The sequence below is a fragment of the Ceratina calcarata genome, unplaced genomic scaffold (assembly GCF_001652005.2).
Source record: "Ceratina calcarata isolate Rehan_Ccalc_2016 unplaced genomic scaffold, ASM165200v1 scaffold81, whole genome shotgun sequence".
Lineage (NCBI taxonomy): Eukaryota > Metazoa > Arthropoda > Insecta > Hymenoptera > Apidae > Ceratina > Ceratina calcarata.
In genome coordinates, this window is record NW_017179422.1 from 815,267 (window position 1) to 829,355 (window position 14,089).

Here is a 14,089-nt window from a genome sequence, read left to right on the forward strand (position 1 = left end):
TTCTTTTTGTTTCATTTTTCATTTGGAAATTTTTTATCGAACTCGATCTCCCTTTGCCCAAACTAATCCAATGGACGCAAAGCTCGAAAACGATGCCGGAGGAAGTTCCCGCGGACATCAGCAACGAAACGAGAAAACCCTACTAATTGATACCCATGAAAGGCCGTCTCTATACATTGTCAATCGACGATTGGACGGAGGGTGACAGTGACCAGGGTGAAATGTAGCTTCGTGGATGGGGAGGGGAGTGGAGGCTAGTTCGGGTTCCGGGTAAAATGAACCTGCGAAACGGGAGAACGGGCTAGGCCAGGTAACAACACCGAGCGAAAAGAGAAGAACGACGACGAGGGAAGCCGAAGTTTTTGAGAGGCTGACGAACCAATCACGGGACCATCTATAATGTACACAGGCCGTTAACGATGGAGACCAGAGACATTCCGTACGCTTCGTTCTAGCCATTTTCCAAATATCCAGCTGGCTAGATGAGTCGTCCCAGGAAACCTGCCACCACCCTCCGCCCTACCCAACCTTTTGCTCGCCCTTTTCTCTTTTCTATGGTCCTTTTCCTAGTTGTCGCGCCACTGGTCCGGCTCGCCCGCCAGCGCAGACGTTCCCGGAATCGTTAATTCCTCTCAATATTGCAGGATCCTTTTCGAACGCGACGTCAAGTCACTCGGCCGTTCTAGATGTCCACGGAATTTACGGTCCACTGTGTTTCCGGACAATATTCCCGTTAATCGCGGTCCAACCGATGGACTCACTTCGTCTGTCACTATTTGGTGTAATTCTACTTACGAGACGAAGTCTAGCTTGCTCAACATTTCTTCTTAGCCATTGCTTTTTCATATTCTGTTCAAATAAGTCGAGAGCAACAGAGAGTGCCAAAGAGGAATGTCTAATTTATTTAACACTGAATTCAAGTTTAACTAATGAGGACGGAGCGTCGCGTCGTCTCCTTTACTTATCCGATTTAAGATCGTCGATGGAACTGCTCGGAATTCTCGGGACGTGTCGAAACTACGAAATGCGCTAACGATATAGAGGTATAATCGGTAAAAGTGGACGACGGTGGAAGAGGCAGGCGTGTCTTTTAGAAGGTTCGTCAACGTTCAAAGAGGCGCACGCGTAGTTTCCCTAATTCCGAATTATTCGTCGAATTCCCAGGGACAGCGTGTGTGCGGCGGTGAGTGGTGGAAAACGGGGACTGGGAACAGGGACTTTTCGGAGTAATTTGTATTCCACATTTCACGTGGAACTGTGAGGGGTGACGAGAGAGCACCTACTCCTTCTCCTCATATCTTTGTCTCCTCTGTTGCCTCTCTCTCTTGCTCTTCCTCGGCGTATTCACGCGCGCCGATGTTCTCGACGAGAGACTTACAGTCGCGCGTATATAAACGGCGCGGCGACCAGGGAGAGTAACAACGTCTGATTATGCGAACGCATGGCTGGTCGTAACGCGATTTAATATTAAAATATTATGACAAACGTCAACAGGAGGCGGGTGTAAAGAGACGCGTCTCTGATTGGCCCTCGACGTGAATACGAAACGAGAAACGGGGACACCTTGCCAACCCTTGTTTTGTACCCCAGCCGGTGTTCTATTTCCTCCGCTGTCGAAACAGGTCTTACACGTTCCAATAAATTGCTTAAACGGTTTAATCAGAATTTGTATTTTGATATGGGAATTTACTAGGAATAGCAAACCAGTAACTCTGTACATAAAATTAAATGAATTGTTTTTTATGCGATTATATTTGATCTTGCGTTTAGAAAGGTTTTCTTCATTTTCAAGCATGTGTGACTATAGGATTAAGATCATCTGGAAAACTTGTTTCGCAAAACGTAATCGATTAAAACGTCGTGATTGTACAAAGGCGGAATTCTGGTTGTATTCATTGCGCAGGTATTACGACGTTAAAAATCAATCAAACATCGAGTTAGGCACAGAACGGCGGACACAGGGATCCGTGCAGGAATTTTAATCAATACATACATAATAGAGCGTGTTCCCGCCATGGTATGGCATATCGCGGCTATGAAAATATCACGGTTAACAGATCCGAAAGGGATGTTCAATATGGAATGCGAGGAAAAGCTAGAAGGTAAATCCGATTCGGATTTGTGGAATAAACGGATCGACGGTGCAAATCGCCGAATTTTTTTCCCGTGGACAGCTCTCGTCTCCCTTCCTCTTCCCCCTTTTTTTGCTTCCGTTTTATGTAGTCCTTTTTTATCCCGTTGCAAGTGTCCCGGTTAACGTCCGAGGATGCTCTCTGTGCGTGCAGTTTAGTTGGCGCGTATAAAACGACGCTAAATAAACATGCGGAGTAACGTAACGAATCGAACATTCACGGTACCCTATCGATTTCCATTCGACTGTCTACAAATTGATCGAATTCCGTTGTCCTTTATACGAAACATCCCAATTTCCCTTTCTTCGATCATTCCGATGCGCGAAAAAATTATTTTTTGATTACAAACGTAATTTCTCGACGGTTCTTTTTATACAAATACTCCCGAGACTTCATTTCATAGATATTCCCAATTTTACTCTCAGCCCTTTGCCGCCGCAAACCCTCAAGAGCGATCGCGAATTAAATTATTTTTCCTTCATTAAACAGCCTCGAACGTTTTCGCAGTCATAAGTAATTCAAATCTTTAATTAGGAAACTTTGTACGAAGGGCTAAAAAATTTTCATACTTTGCACCTTCTAACCGAGAAATTGCGCAAATATCAGGAAGTTTTTACTGCGAACCGGGAATCTGAGCAGCCACGGATAGTTTCGATACTTTTGAAAGGCAGATGAAGCGGAAGACGGTGCTGAAGGATCGAGGGGTCCTCCGGCGTGGGGCGGCGTGGGGAAATCGAAAGTATAAAGATGGGAACCGGGAGAACTCATATACACAAACGGGGGCGCACAGTAGTTTGCTGCGGGGTTCTGTCAAGGCGAGGCACGAGATGGGCGGGAGGTCAGGGAAGTTGGAATAAATCCAAACAGTAAACAGAGAGAAAAATGAGCGAGAAGGACGACGGATGGGTCGGAGAAGCGCGACGAGACTCGCGGGGGAGGATGGTTGGTGAAAATTCTAATATATAAAAGATATGAAGGTCTGGTGCGACGAGACGACCACGGCGTGGCAGGAGGCTGAAGGCGCGGGGGCTAAAGTCGAAGGAGCCTTCGGGATTCAAATAAGTGGCGTTACCGTCCGGGTCAGGGAGGCGAGGAAAGGGGTCGAAGGAATCTGAACAGCCAACAACAAGCGTGCGGCTCCCCGACCTTTATTTAACCTTTTCTTAAAAGAGTCTTAGGAGTCCCTCTTATCTGTAGTCGATGGCCCTTCAACGTCGACTCTTATACTTTCATTCTTTCCATACCCTTATATTTTTTTCCTTTGGTCCCGGTCGTGTACACACGTCGAGCTTCATCGTCGTTACCCTTCGCCCTCGCCGCCGCCCGTCCACCCGCCCCCCCTTTGGCCCCCTTTCTTTTTCGTGGCCTGAAACCACCCTCGACGTTACCTCCGCGATTTTTCCACCCCTTTCGCTTCCGTGGTGACACGACGGTGTCGGACGTTCAAGATTCTTCGTTTCTTCGTTAGGAACGGTGGCAGCGACGTGGGCAGAACAGAGCGGAAAGGGACAGACGAACGGTGTGCGGACTCGGTATTAATTAGCGAATTAAAGGATCGCGATCTAACCGGGCGGTGCGTCTCCGGCTAAAGTGGATTAAAACCTCCTGCCGATCGTTGCTTTTCATTAATTTCGTTGAGTAAACGGCCCTGTCGCTCGCGCTCCTCGAATCCTTTCTTATTGTTTTTTTCAAGGCGACCAGCTAGCTCCTCGGGGACGTTTCGAAAAATTCTCGCTCGCGATATTCCATCTCTACCGAGTAACGAGGACTCGTAGCAAGTGGAACAAGTAGAACACAGGGCAGACGGAATTCTTCCTAAGACGAACGCCGCACCGCACCTCACCACAGCATAGAATTTTCCAACCGACCATTTCTCCTCTGTTTTTCCACGACGCGTTTTTCCTTTCGCTTTCGAACTTCGGAGACGAAACGCCGCCGCTCCTGACTAAACACTGATAACGCCCAGCCTCACCGTTTTGGGGACTTTCTTTGCATGTTATAAACATACGTAATCGTACACAAATAAGATTAGCATAGGAGTCGCGGCAACGGATTCGAGCAAGGGGACACACGCTTTTCACGTTCTAGGAAACAATCGCGAAGCCGACCTTCTGTGTTGGGAACGACGGGAGGAACGTGAAAGAGCCGGTCGCGGAGGAATCCGTTTTAAATTTATCTCTGACGGTTCTCTGTCTTCTTCGTTCCCGTTCACGCGCGCGCGTGTGGTCCAGCTTAGATTGCGACGTGCCTTCCAGCGATTCATTGCGCCTGTTCGTAATCCCCGTCGCGTAGGATCCTCATCGCGGAAGTACGGCTTAGAAAAAGCACTTTAGCTCTCGATACGTTAGCTCGCTTCGCGGAATCGAAATTTAGAAACGAATCGAAGTTTCGCAAAGATCGCTTCCGCAAGCATAATTAAGCGAAAAAGAAAAGAACAAGCTGCATCATTCTTGAACGAGGAATGTAGTATTCTACGCGTTTGATTTGATAAAATCCTCGATGGTTTTTGGGGTGGAATTAATTTGTACTCTCCGTATACGAGATACCGCGGATGAAGAGAATCTCGAGCAAAGCGGAAGGGGTGGAACCAACCAGTAACACAATGTTCCGCCTTTACGCTCCGCAATTTACTTGATGATAGAACTTAATAAAACAAATCCCGCTACGTAAACAACGGAGGAAGAGACTCGAGTCGACGTGATTCAAACAACAGCGGGCGAGTTTTCCTCTCGGTGTACCCAAAGCCAGCCGACGCCGATGACGACGTCGGTGGATACCGAGACGTCTCGGGCTCGAATACCATTAGATAAGATCAATATTGTTCAAAACACGCTGGAAAGTTTAACGCGCGCACATTACACGGCATTTATATCATGAATATTCCGCTCCGGGGCTTCTTCTTCTTCCCTCTTTTCGTTCTCGCCCAGCTTCCATCGTCTCCGCGCCGGCAACCCCTTCTTGTTATCTCGCATTTGACTTTGTACAAGCACCAGAGAGGCGAGGCGTCGCCAAAACAGAAACTCCTTTATCTCTGATTAACATCGATACGAACAATAATTAATTCTTATCAAACTTTTTTCGCCCCGAGAAGAAAATAATTGGTATTTGCAGCCCCGAAGCAATGGCAAAACCAGATACTCTTTTTATCCTTTGTTAAAGTCAATGTAAATAATGATTATTTCTAACCAAATGGTCTTCTGAGAAAGAAACGTCAGAGGCAGCTCGCAACCGACTTTGATCGAGCTCTCGATCTCCATTTTCGTATTGCAGGCTACTTCGCTGTTTGCAGCCCTGAAGCAGCAGCAACAGCAATCGCGCGACAGTATTACCTCGTCGAGGGAGCGTGAAAATCGGGATCGGGATCGGTTGTCGGTCCGTAACCGCGAAAACAGCCGGAACAGTGAGATAGGCGGCGGGGTGGTGTCCGAGCAGTCACAACAATCGCAACAACAACAGCAGCAACAGCAGCTACAACAGGAGCTCACGATCGAGTATCAGAGCAATGGAAAGCTCAGTCCCGCTGGGCACGCAGTGACAGCAGCACCCATGACCCAGCAAAAGCAACCGATCATCACGCAGCAATCGCAACAGCCGAGTTCGGGGGCGCCTGGTCCCCAGCCTAGTCCCCATCAGAGCCCGCAAGCCCCTCAGAGGGGTTCGCCACCGAATCCTTCGCAGGGTCCTCCGCCAGGAGGGCCACCAGGTGCACCACCCTCGCAGAATCCCTCGCAGATGATGCTCAGCCCGGCCAGCGGCATCCATCAGATGCAACAGCTGCTGCAGCAACACATACTCAGTCCCACCCAGCTGCAGTCGTTCATGCAGCAACATTCGCTGTATCTGCAGCAACAGCAGCAGCAGCAGCATCATCAGGTAGATACTTCACCTCACAGTGCTTATAGCAGATTAAATGTTCTAATAAGTAGATGTCTTCTATTAAAAATTTTAATATCTATCTTATATATCAAACCGAGATCATTTAATAATGGTATGCTGGTGTAATTCATTCGTTTATTAAAATCACAGAAAAATTAAAGTACTCTGCAACCGTAATAAGTGGCTCGTGTCGTTGAACCATTCGACTAATATAGGATTGATTCTATTTTTGCAGGACTCTTCGTCGGAGCATGCATCGAATCAAGAACGATTCGGTTACTTCTCATCTCTAAAAGATGTGAGTATTCCATTCTTCGATTCTTTATTGTTAGAACGTTACATCGAAGGAATCTCAGGTTTCGTTGTTCATTTCCGACGGAGTTTTTATTGTACTCCTCCAGAGTACATTAGCGAAGTTTGTCCTTTTTATCGAGCAAGCATTGCATTCTGGCATAGTTAAACATCTTTCAGATACTCTGCCGGGTAAACAGACCGCCTTTTATCACCCTCCGGCGGCCATTGATAATTTTAATTATAAAAAGCGTCCGTTTGATGGAGGACACTCTTCCCATTTCCCTTCCCTATACCTTTGGCGAACTTGTACAAACATTTCGGCAACCTTTCCATGATAACACTGAAAGAATGTCCTCTCGTTCTTATATTCTCGGATAGTTACATTCTTTGGAAATATTCAATCTATCTTGATGTTTCCTGAAATTAATTCTATTCTAACGATTATAATTTTAAATATCTTACACGCTCTTCATAAACTGCACAAAGGACGTTTTAACGCAAATACGTATCGTTGGTTCGCACACAGCCGCGATAGCTTCGATGGAGGCATCAAATATTTATTTAACGGCATGGCCTGACCGGTATCCTTCACTCTACAAATTTAGACAGTCCACTCGAACAGATTATTGCGAGAGTTAGCGCGGAAGACGATCTCAATTACCGGGAATTTAATCTTCATCGATCGTTGTCATCATTCGGAATCTAATACGCGAGAAGAGATGAACTTTTTTGTATATTGAACTTTGTTCTGTTTGCCGTGATATAAGGATGCCTACTTCGAAGGGTTTATTTTAAAATATCCTCCAGGCTTAGGGAGAACGAACACAGAGTGGGGGCTGAGGTTAGCAATTAAGCAACGCCATCAGCCGTTGTGTCTCGTTGTTTGTCTTCTGGCTACCCATCAACTGCCCCCTGTTTTCTTCCTTCTACCTCTCCCCGGCGAGTTACCCGCGTCTCTCCGATTTATTCAACAGCTCTAAGATGCAACTTTTCCACCCTCTCGTTTTTCTCTTGTTCCTCGACGCGCAATTCCTTTCATCGGAAAAATAATTTCCGAATTTACTCCCGGCAGGAAATTTATGATTAATCGTCAATACACTTTACAGCATCAACATCAGTTTGCGGAGCTAGGTAGAAAGAAGTTGGAACAGGCGATACAGCAATTGCAGGAACAATTGCAGTTGAATGTCATCCAGCAGACGCATCTGCTGCAAACAGCAGACAAGAAGAAGGCATCCGCACCCCTTCAGCAATTGGCTCTACAACAGCAACGTTTAATCCAGCAGCTACAGATTACGCAAAGCCAGTATCTGCTTCAACAGGGTTTGAGTCTTCAGAGTCACAATCCCTCTTCAGGTACGCCAACGATTATCCTTCATTTTATTTCGTCCGTTTTATAATAGTCTCCTTATGCTAATAAACTGATGCATATGAAATGTTTTCTTCTCGCATGTACACGTACACATACATCGTTCACTGATTTCATTATTATACGCTTGCAAGAACTGACAGAAATAATAATGTTCCCAAAAAATGATGTTGATTCGTCTAAATGGAAATTACATTTCATATGTATCAACTTCATATTATAACACATAATTTTAGAGGTAAGTTGATATTAAAGGCGGCTCCCTGATTTAAACAACAATTCACTGTGTGCGTCCCAATTCTCGTCAAGTAATCCACTCCGGCGCTTTCTCATTTTCCACTTCACCCTGGGCAAAACTTTCCTCGCAAAAGTGTTTCAGTTGCGCCGAGTCTCATTCCGGCGATGTTTTTCTTTCTGACCCGCGTGTACGAAGCAACGAGGAAGGGTGGAATAATAGAGTCAGGGTGTGGAAAGCAACAGAGCTCGTTTATGCGTACTCCTCGTGATACAAACCTGTATACGCTTGATGAAGATGTTTATTGAAAGGAATTATAATAAATTGGGATTCTTTACTCTCCCAAAACCCTGTTATATCTTGGAATACAGCATCCCTTTACGCAAACTGTAACATTTTATACAGGTCTCCAACCTGGCGAAGGTTTACCAATGTGGAAAACGGACACGCCGGACGGTTCAGAATCTCACCAGAACTCGAACGTTCCAAAGTCTGGGGCTGGACACAATGGTAAACAGAAATTCTCATAATATTCGAGTTCTTTTCTTCATGATCTCGCTGCTCAATGTTCCTTCCCCGTTTTGTCCCCCCTCGGTTTTATGCCGGAAAATGCGACGTTCCTTTCCGAACTATCGCAGGACTTCTCAATTCGACAGTGTCGAGTCGGCGGTCGGAGATGAACGGAACCACTCCACTGGACGAGAAACCGCTGGACGTTTCCTCCAACGACAAGGTTCATCCCCTGTACGGTCATGGGGTCTGCAAGTGGCCGGGCTGTGAAGTTATTTGTGAAGACTATCAAGCATTCCTTAAGTGAGTCCTTTACTTTTCTTCAAACTTCATTTATCTTGTGCCAATTCGGATATATAGTATATGGTTCAAGCACAGTATAAGAAAGAACAGATTCACGCACTCCAAAAGTGTACAACATAGCGGCTTAAGGATGTATTGGCTATACAATCAATCCCAAAAGTTTATGCACTTTAGAAACGCATTTTTTAAAAAGAACTCAGACGTCGGAAGACCATTGCTAATAATAAACAACAAAAAAAAATTTTCGATTTTTCCGAGATTTTTCCAAGGGGTATACATCCTTACATTCTTAATTGAATCAATACATCCTTAATTGAATGTCCGTGACTCTATCCCTATATTTAACAATTAAATTTTTTTCTTATACTATGTTTCAGTATTCTTATATGTAAGTTTCAAGATTGAAAGATAGTAAAATGTTCGTAATTATCATGAATATAGTATATGTTTATGTGTAATACAAACAGAAGAAAGATTTCAAATCAATTATCTTTCATCTTCTTTATTCAATAAATACGAGAAATGAAAAACTTTTTAATCCGACGTTAACCGATCTTGAGCTGTTTGGGGTCTCCGGTGAGCTTACGGAAAGTAGGTAAATCCCAGCACACGATAGACGGGGTGAAGTAAAGAGAGTTGGGTGGAAGAAAATCGGGAAGAATAAAGTCGACAATTTCGACCGTGGCAGAATGAGTTAGGAGATAACGGCGTTTGTTGGGCTGGAGTGGGAGGTTGAGCAGGAAGTGTAGAAAAATCGCTCGAGTCAGCGTATCTCATTGACATCCGGCACCTTCTCCATCGGTTTCAAAGCAGTGGCGGCAGCCCCTCGGTTGTCGGCAATCCCTAGTAATCACGTGGCTCGTCGTCGCAAACTCCCTCAAACAAGCCGTTACCTACTAAAAAAGGACGAAGAAAAAAAAGGAAAACGCTAATTACCTTTGTCTCATTAATATTCACGACATTCGACCGCATCGTTATGCCCCTCGGTCTAATCCCCTTCCCTCGATGTTCCTACCCCCAGGTGGACTTTGCCGTGTTCGTTCCTTAGTCTTAACCAACCGCCCCCGTCCCCGTTTTCTTCACCCTCGCTCACCCTTCACGATACAGGGCCGGCGACGAAGAAGGATTACGGAAATTCTTAAATACGGAATCTCGTTGGCACCACCCTCGTTTCTCCTCTAACCGTCGCGAAACTCGATTCTTTTTCCCGCGTCCCATGGGGGAGAGGACGAGGAGTAAGATTCGCCACGGTCGGGAGACAAACGTTTCTTTGTGGCACGGTGCAGCTTTTGATTTACCCGTAAACGATCCGTCGTTGTTCGTGACGCGACGTATAATTTCGTTAGTGTTTAGCGGTAAGGAGAGACCGGGTGAAGAGGGGCAAAGGCGGTATAAGTTTTAAACGATGTCATAGGCACTTGAACACGGAGCATACGCTGGACGACCGATCGACGGCCCAAGCCAGAGTTCAAATGCAAGTGGTCTCGCAGTTGGAGATTCAGTTGCAGAAGGAACGGGACCGGTTAACCGCTATGATGCACCATCTGCACGTGGCGAAACAAATGGCTTCCCCGGAACCACCAAAGTCGTCCGAGTCATCGGTGAGTGTTCGCGTTACCAGCTGATTATCGTATATGGTCAGACAATGTTCACGATACTATAACGGAAGCTCTAGTAGTTCCAAAGTTGTTTAAATTAGCTATTTGTCTGAATATATACAGTTCTATAATACAAAACGTACACGTCAAAAGAGAGTGTAAAAATTCAAAAATTTAGGTTTAGGATTTTTCTGTATTCCAATCATTTTTCAAATTCTGCACTGAAGTAGCTATTATAGCTCGAGGAATATGTCAGTGCGAAATGTAGTGATCGCACGTTATATGGTCAGAAGTAATCGCACGGTAGCCGGTTATACGTTCTGGTCATCGCGTAAACGTTAAATCGGGCCGAAATTCGGAAAGACGTTTCCCAGGGATCGCGTCGCGATGGACAAACTCTTTTAATACGACCGACGGACAGTCCAGCAGTCGTAAAACCAGATTTTCAGAGCGGCGACGAATTTTACGATCGCTCGCCGCGGCTAACAACAACGCCAGTTTCAGTTTTAACGCGCCAGCGAGTAGACTCGCTAATTTATACATAAAGTTTGCATTAATAATTCATCGGGTCCTCGTTGATTTTATATCGCCTTAATTAAAACCTCTAACAAGTCCGACAGTCGGAGAATACCAATATCGCATTAGCCCTCTCCGCGCAGCTGCGTGGCCCGTCCTCTCTGACCGACTTAATTATTTTAACGCGAAAGGGAGAAGAGTCTCACCCCACCTACTTCCTGCCCGGATCATCTCTGATATCGAGACACCATTTCACTTTATATTTCGTACCAACACGCGACGCAACTCGCTCATTAATAAAAGAAACTATTATAACTTCTCGCAATTGATCATAAAATACAGTAACACTGGATAGAGCGGAATATTATGATTTTAAAAGATGAATATAATGGATGACTTCTTATGATGCAATTAAAAATATATGTCCATTATTTGATATCTAATAACTCTGTATTTCATAGAAAAATGAATTCAGCTTCAGTTACATGAAAACTACTAATCTATTCTCTGAATAATGGTTGCTAGCGTCTTTTGTAAAATTGAGCATGCCACGACGCCGCGTTCTTTTCAGACGGGCTCGAGTATACCAAAGCTAAATCTATCCACCGCGCTGATGAGCCAACCACCACCGAACTTCGGCGTCTCCCAAGTGTCTCCGGTCTCGATGTCCGCACTGGTCTCGGCCGTCAGGTCGCCGGCAGGTGGACAATTGCCACCTTCGGCCGGCGGCGCGCCCATGCCACCCATTCCCAACATGCCGAACATGTCCGGAATGCCGCCGCTGCCTAACATGCCGGGCAGTATGCCCACGATGCCTACCATGCCCAGTATGGCCGGACCCATCAGGCGACGTATCAGTGATAAATCGGCGCTCTCCTTGGCAGGAGGTAAGATCTACCACATTTCATCTAATCTTTTTATTTTATCTGGTTTATTACTTTATCACATTTTACGATTCTGACTACAATCGCCGCGGATAAGGAATTAACTGATCAATCAAAATATCGTGTTCGACATTGTTGAAATTGTGTGTTCTTCCGTTTTACCTGAGTTCAGAGGGAAAATGGTTAAAGACGAGTAATCGACATCAAAAACATATCTGACGATAGATTTAATTATAATTCACTGATACATTTTGCAAGAAAAAAAAAATTGGATTTAAATATCATGCCCAGAAAGGTGAAACGAAAGACATGTGAATTTAGAGATTGAATACTATTCGTAGGACTGTATGACGAGGGCACTGTAAGGCGCAGAGTAGCCATCGATAGATCTGGAATAGATATTAACGAAGGTAACGATTTAACAAAAATTCTGTCGGGAAGACGCGTGATCCGTGAAATGCTATTTTAAACAAACATCATTCTCGTTACTTAATTTAGAAAAGACGATTTTATATGGTAAACATAATTTCACTGAATATAAAAGTGAATTTATGCCTGAATTATAAAGGTCTGCGTTTGAGGAAGCGTTTCCCGGCTCGCGCTCGTCAAATACAACCCCGACAAAAAGAAAATCCTGTAGCAAATGCTCTTTACGGTCCTCTCTTGATCTCGTGCCTTTTTTTCCTATCGTAAACTCTACCACACGCACAGATTTATTCACGGTAGCAACAATGTCACATGAGCTACAGTGTTCGACACCTTGTTGGCGACACAGGACGAATGAGAATAGGTATTATTGTAGACAATGAAAGGTGTAACGAAATTAAATACAAGCATAAAAAGGAATACAAAGATAAACGAGACAAACGACAGAAAATATGAATTAAAAATAAGTAAAAAGAAAAGGAACAATGAATTTTCTAAACGTACGCCAGTTCGAACCTCTTTCTTACCGATGCTTCTGTTGTTTCCTTATTTCTTGTGCTGCCCGCCGTCCCCACCGTGTAGGGCTGCCCTACATGCTGGAGCGTGCTGGCCTTGACGTCCAACAAGGTACTGTCAACCTTCTTTCCACATTCCTTTGGTGGCTTTAAGGATTTTTTTTTAAGGGTGCACCCTTGCATGCAGGAAACTTCCGTCTTCCTCGCCGTTCCTTTGTCCTGTAGAATAGTAATTTGGATACTTCATTCGTCAAAGAGTGTCAGCTTCTATTTATTACGAGATATATCTAAATCTAAACGCTTATCGCTTATTATTTGAACTATACAGTTTTCAGAACATCGTATTTTTCATTCAGCATTTGTCGTTTGAGCATGCAACCATCGACGGAGAGATTGCTCCTACTCCTTGCAAAATACCAAGAAAATATTTATCATTAAACTTAAAAAAAAATTAATGACCTTAAGTTCTCCCGCGAGTTACTTTCAAATATCAAACATATTCAGATATGAAGCAGTTTTACGTAATTTTTTGCTTTCACAAGACAGCCTTCTCTCGAAACGGGGCTTACACTTTTTAGTATACGTTGCTTGTTAGTTATAAACACCAGCCACCTTGAAACACATAGGGGGAAATGGTGCTGATTAACTTTACCTATCGACGGTGTAAGAATAAATCCTTTCCAAACCCTTTTCATATTCTCTCTGGGAAAGAAGAACAAACGAAGCTTCTTGGTATTTCAGAAATTCAACGAAATAGGGAATTTTACAAGAACGCCGACGTCAGACCGCCGTTCACGTATGCATCATTAATAAGACAGGTGAGTGATCCATTCGATACGTTAGACGTATCCCTTTAGCGTGCTGAATAATTGAGGGCAACGTATGAGTTGTCCAATAAGTGTGTCCCTTTCAGTCGATTTAAACGTTCCAAGGAACGAAACCCGGTGAGGATAATTTTAGGCGTCGCACTGACTACGTAACAGGTCAATTATTTTGTGAAACGCACGCATTTTCTCTGTTTCGTAGTCGATCATCGAGTCGCCGGAGAAACAGTTGACGCTGAACGAGATCTACAACTGGTTCCAGAACACATTCTGCTATTTCCGGCGCAACGCAGCTACGTGGAAGGTATACCATTTCAGTCTAATAAAAGTAAAAATCGTTTTAACGTCGCAGGGCACGAAGAAATCGTTATAGAAAAATAGGTACGACTCGAAATTCAGAGTTATGAATATCATGCAGTTGAAGCAATATCCGTGTCATTGGGCGTTTTCTGAATCGTTCTCGCGGTAGAATTGGAAATTATTCGGAGGAATTAAGAGGACTTAGATTAGTATATGTATAATTAATTGGCCTCACGTTGCATTCATCGCAGCAGTAAAAATAGTCGTTCAATATACATCTCCGAATCTACAGAATATCTAAACTAAA

General features: G+C 44.4%; 1 protein-coding gene across 17 annotated transcripts in view; it reads left to right on the forward strand.

Moving 5' to 3' along the window:
- The window catches only part of FoxP (forkhead box transcription factor P), a 234,346-nt gene that overhangs the window by 207,487 nt on the left and 12,770 nt on the right, over nucleotides 1-14,089 (forward strand). For 9 of the 17 annotated variants that reach the window (XM_026818637.1, XM_018034850.2, XM_018034838.2 and 6 more), the window contains 10 exons: nucleotides 5,403-6,005; nucleotides 6,244-6,306; nucleotides 7,409-7,658; nucleotides 8,312-8,416; nucleotides 8,545-8,719; nucleotides 10,134-10,320; nucleotides 11,405-11,720; nucleotides 12,059-12,127; nucleotides 13,400-13,476; nucleotides 13,685-13,786. In XM_026818637.1, coding sequence (XP_026674438.1) covers nucleotides 5,403-6,005; nucleotides 6,244-6,306; nucleotides 7,409-7,658; nucleotides 8,312-8,416; nucleotides 8,545-8,719; nucleotides 10,134-10,320; nucleotides 11,405-11,720; nucleotides 12,059-12,127; nucleotides 13,400-13,476; nucleotides 13,685-13,786 — 1,947 coding nt within the window. Of the gene's footprint in view, nucleotides 1-5,402; nucleotides 6,006-6,243; nucleotides 6,307-7,408; nucleotides 7,659-8,311; nucleotides 8,417-8,544; nucleotides 8,720-10,133; nucleotides 10,321-11,404; nucleotides 11,721-12,058; nucleotides 12,128-12,725; nucleotides 12,771-13,399; nucleotides 13,477-13,684; nucleotides 13,787-14,089 lie in introns of all 17 variants that reach the window. The other 8 variants (XM_018034841.2, XM_018034846.2, XM_018034849.2 and 5 more) reach the window with 4 other exon arrangements.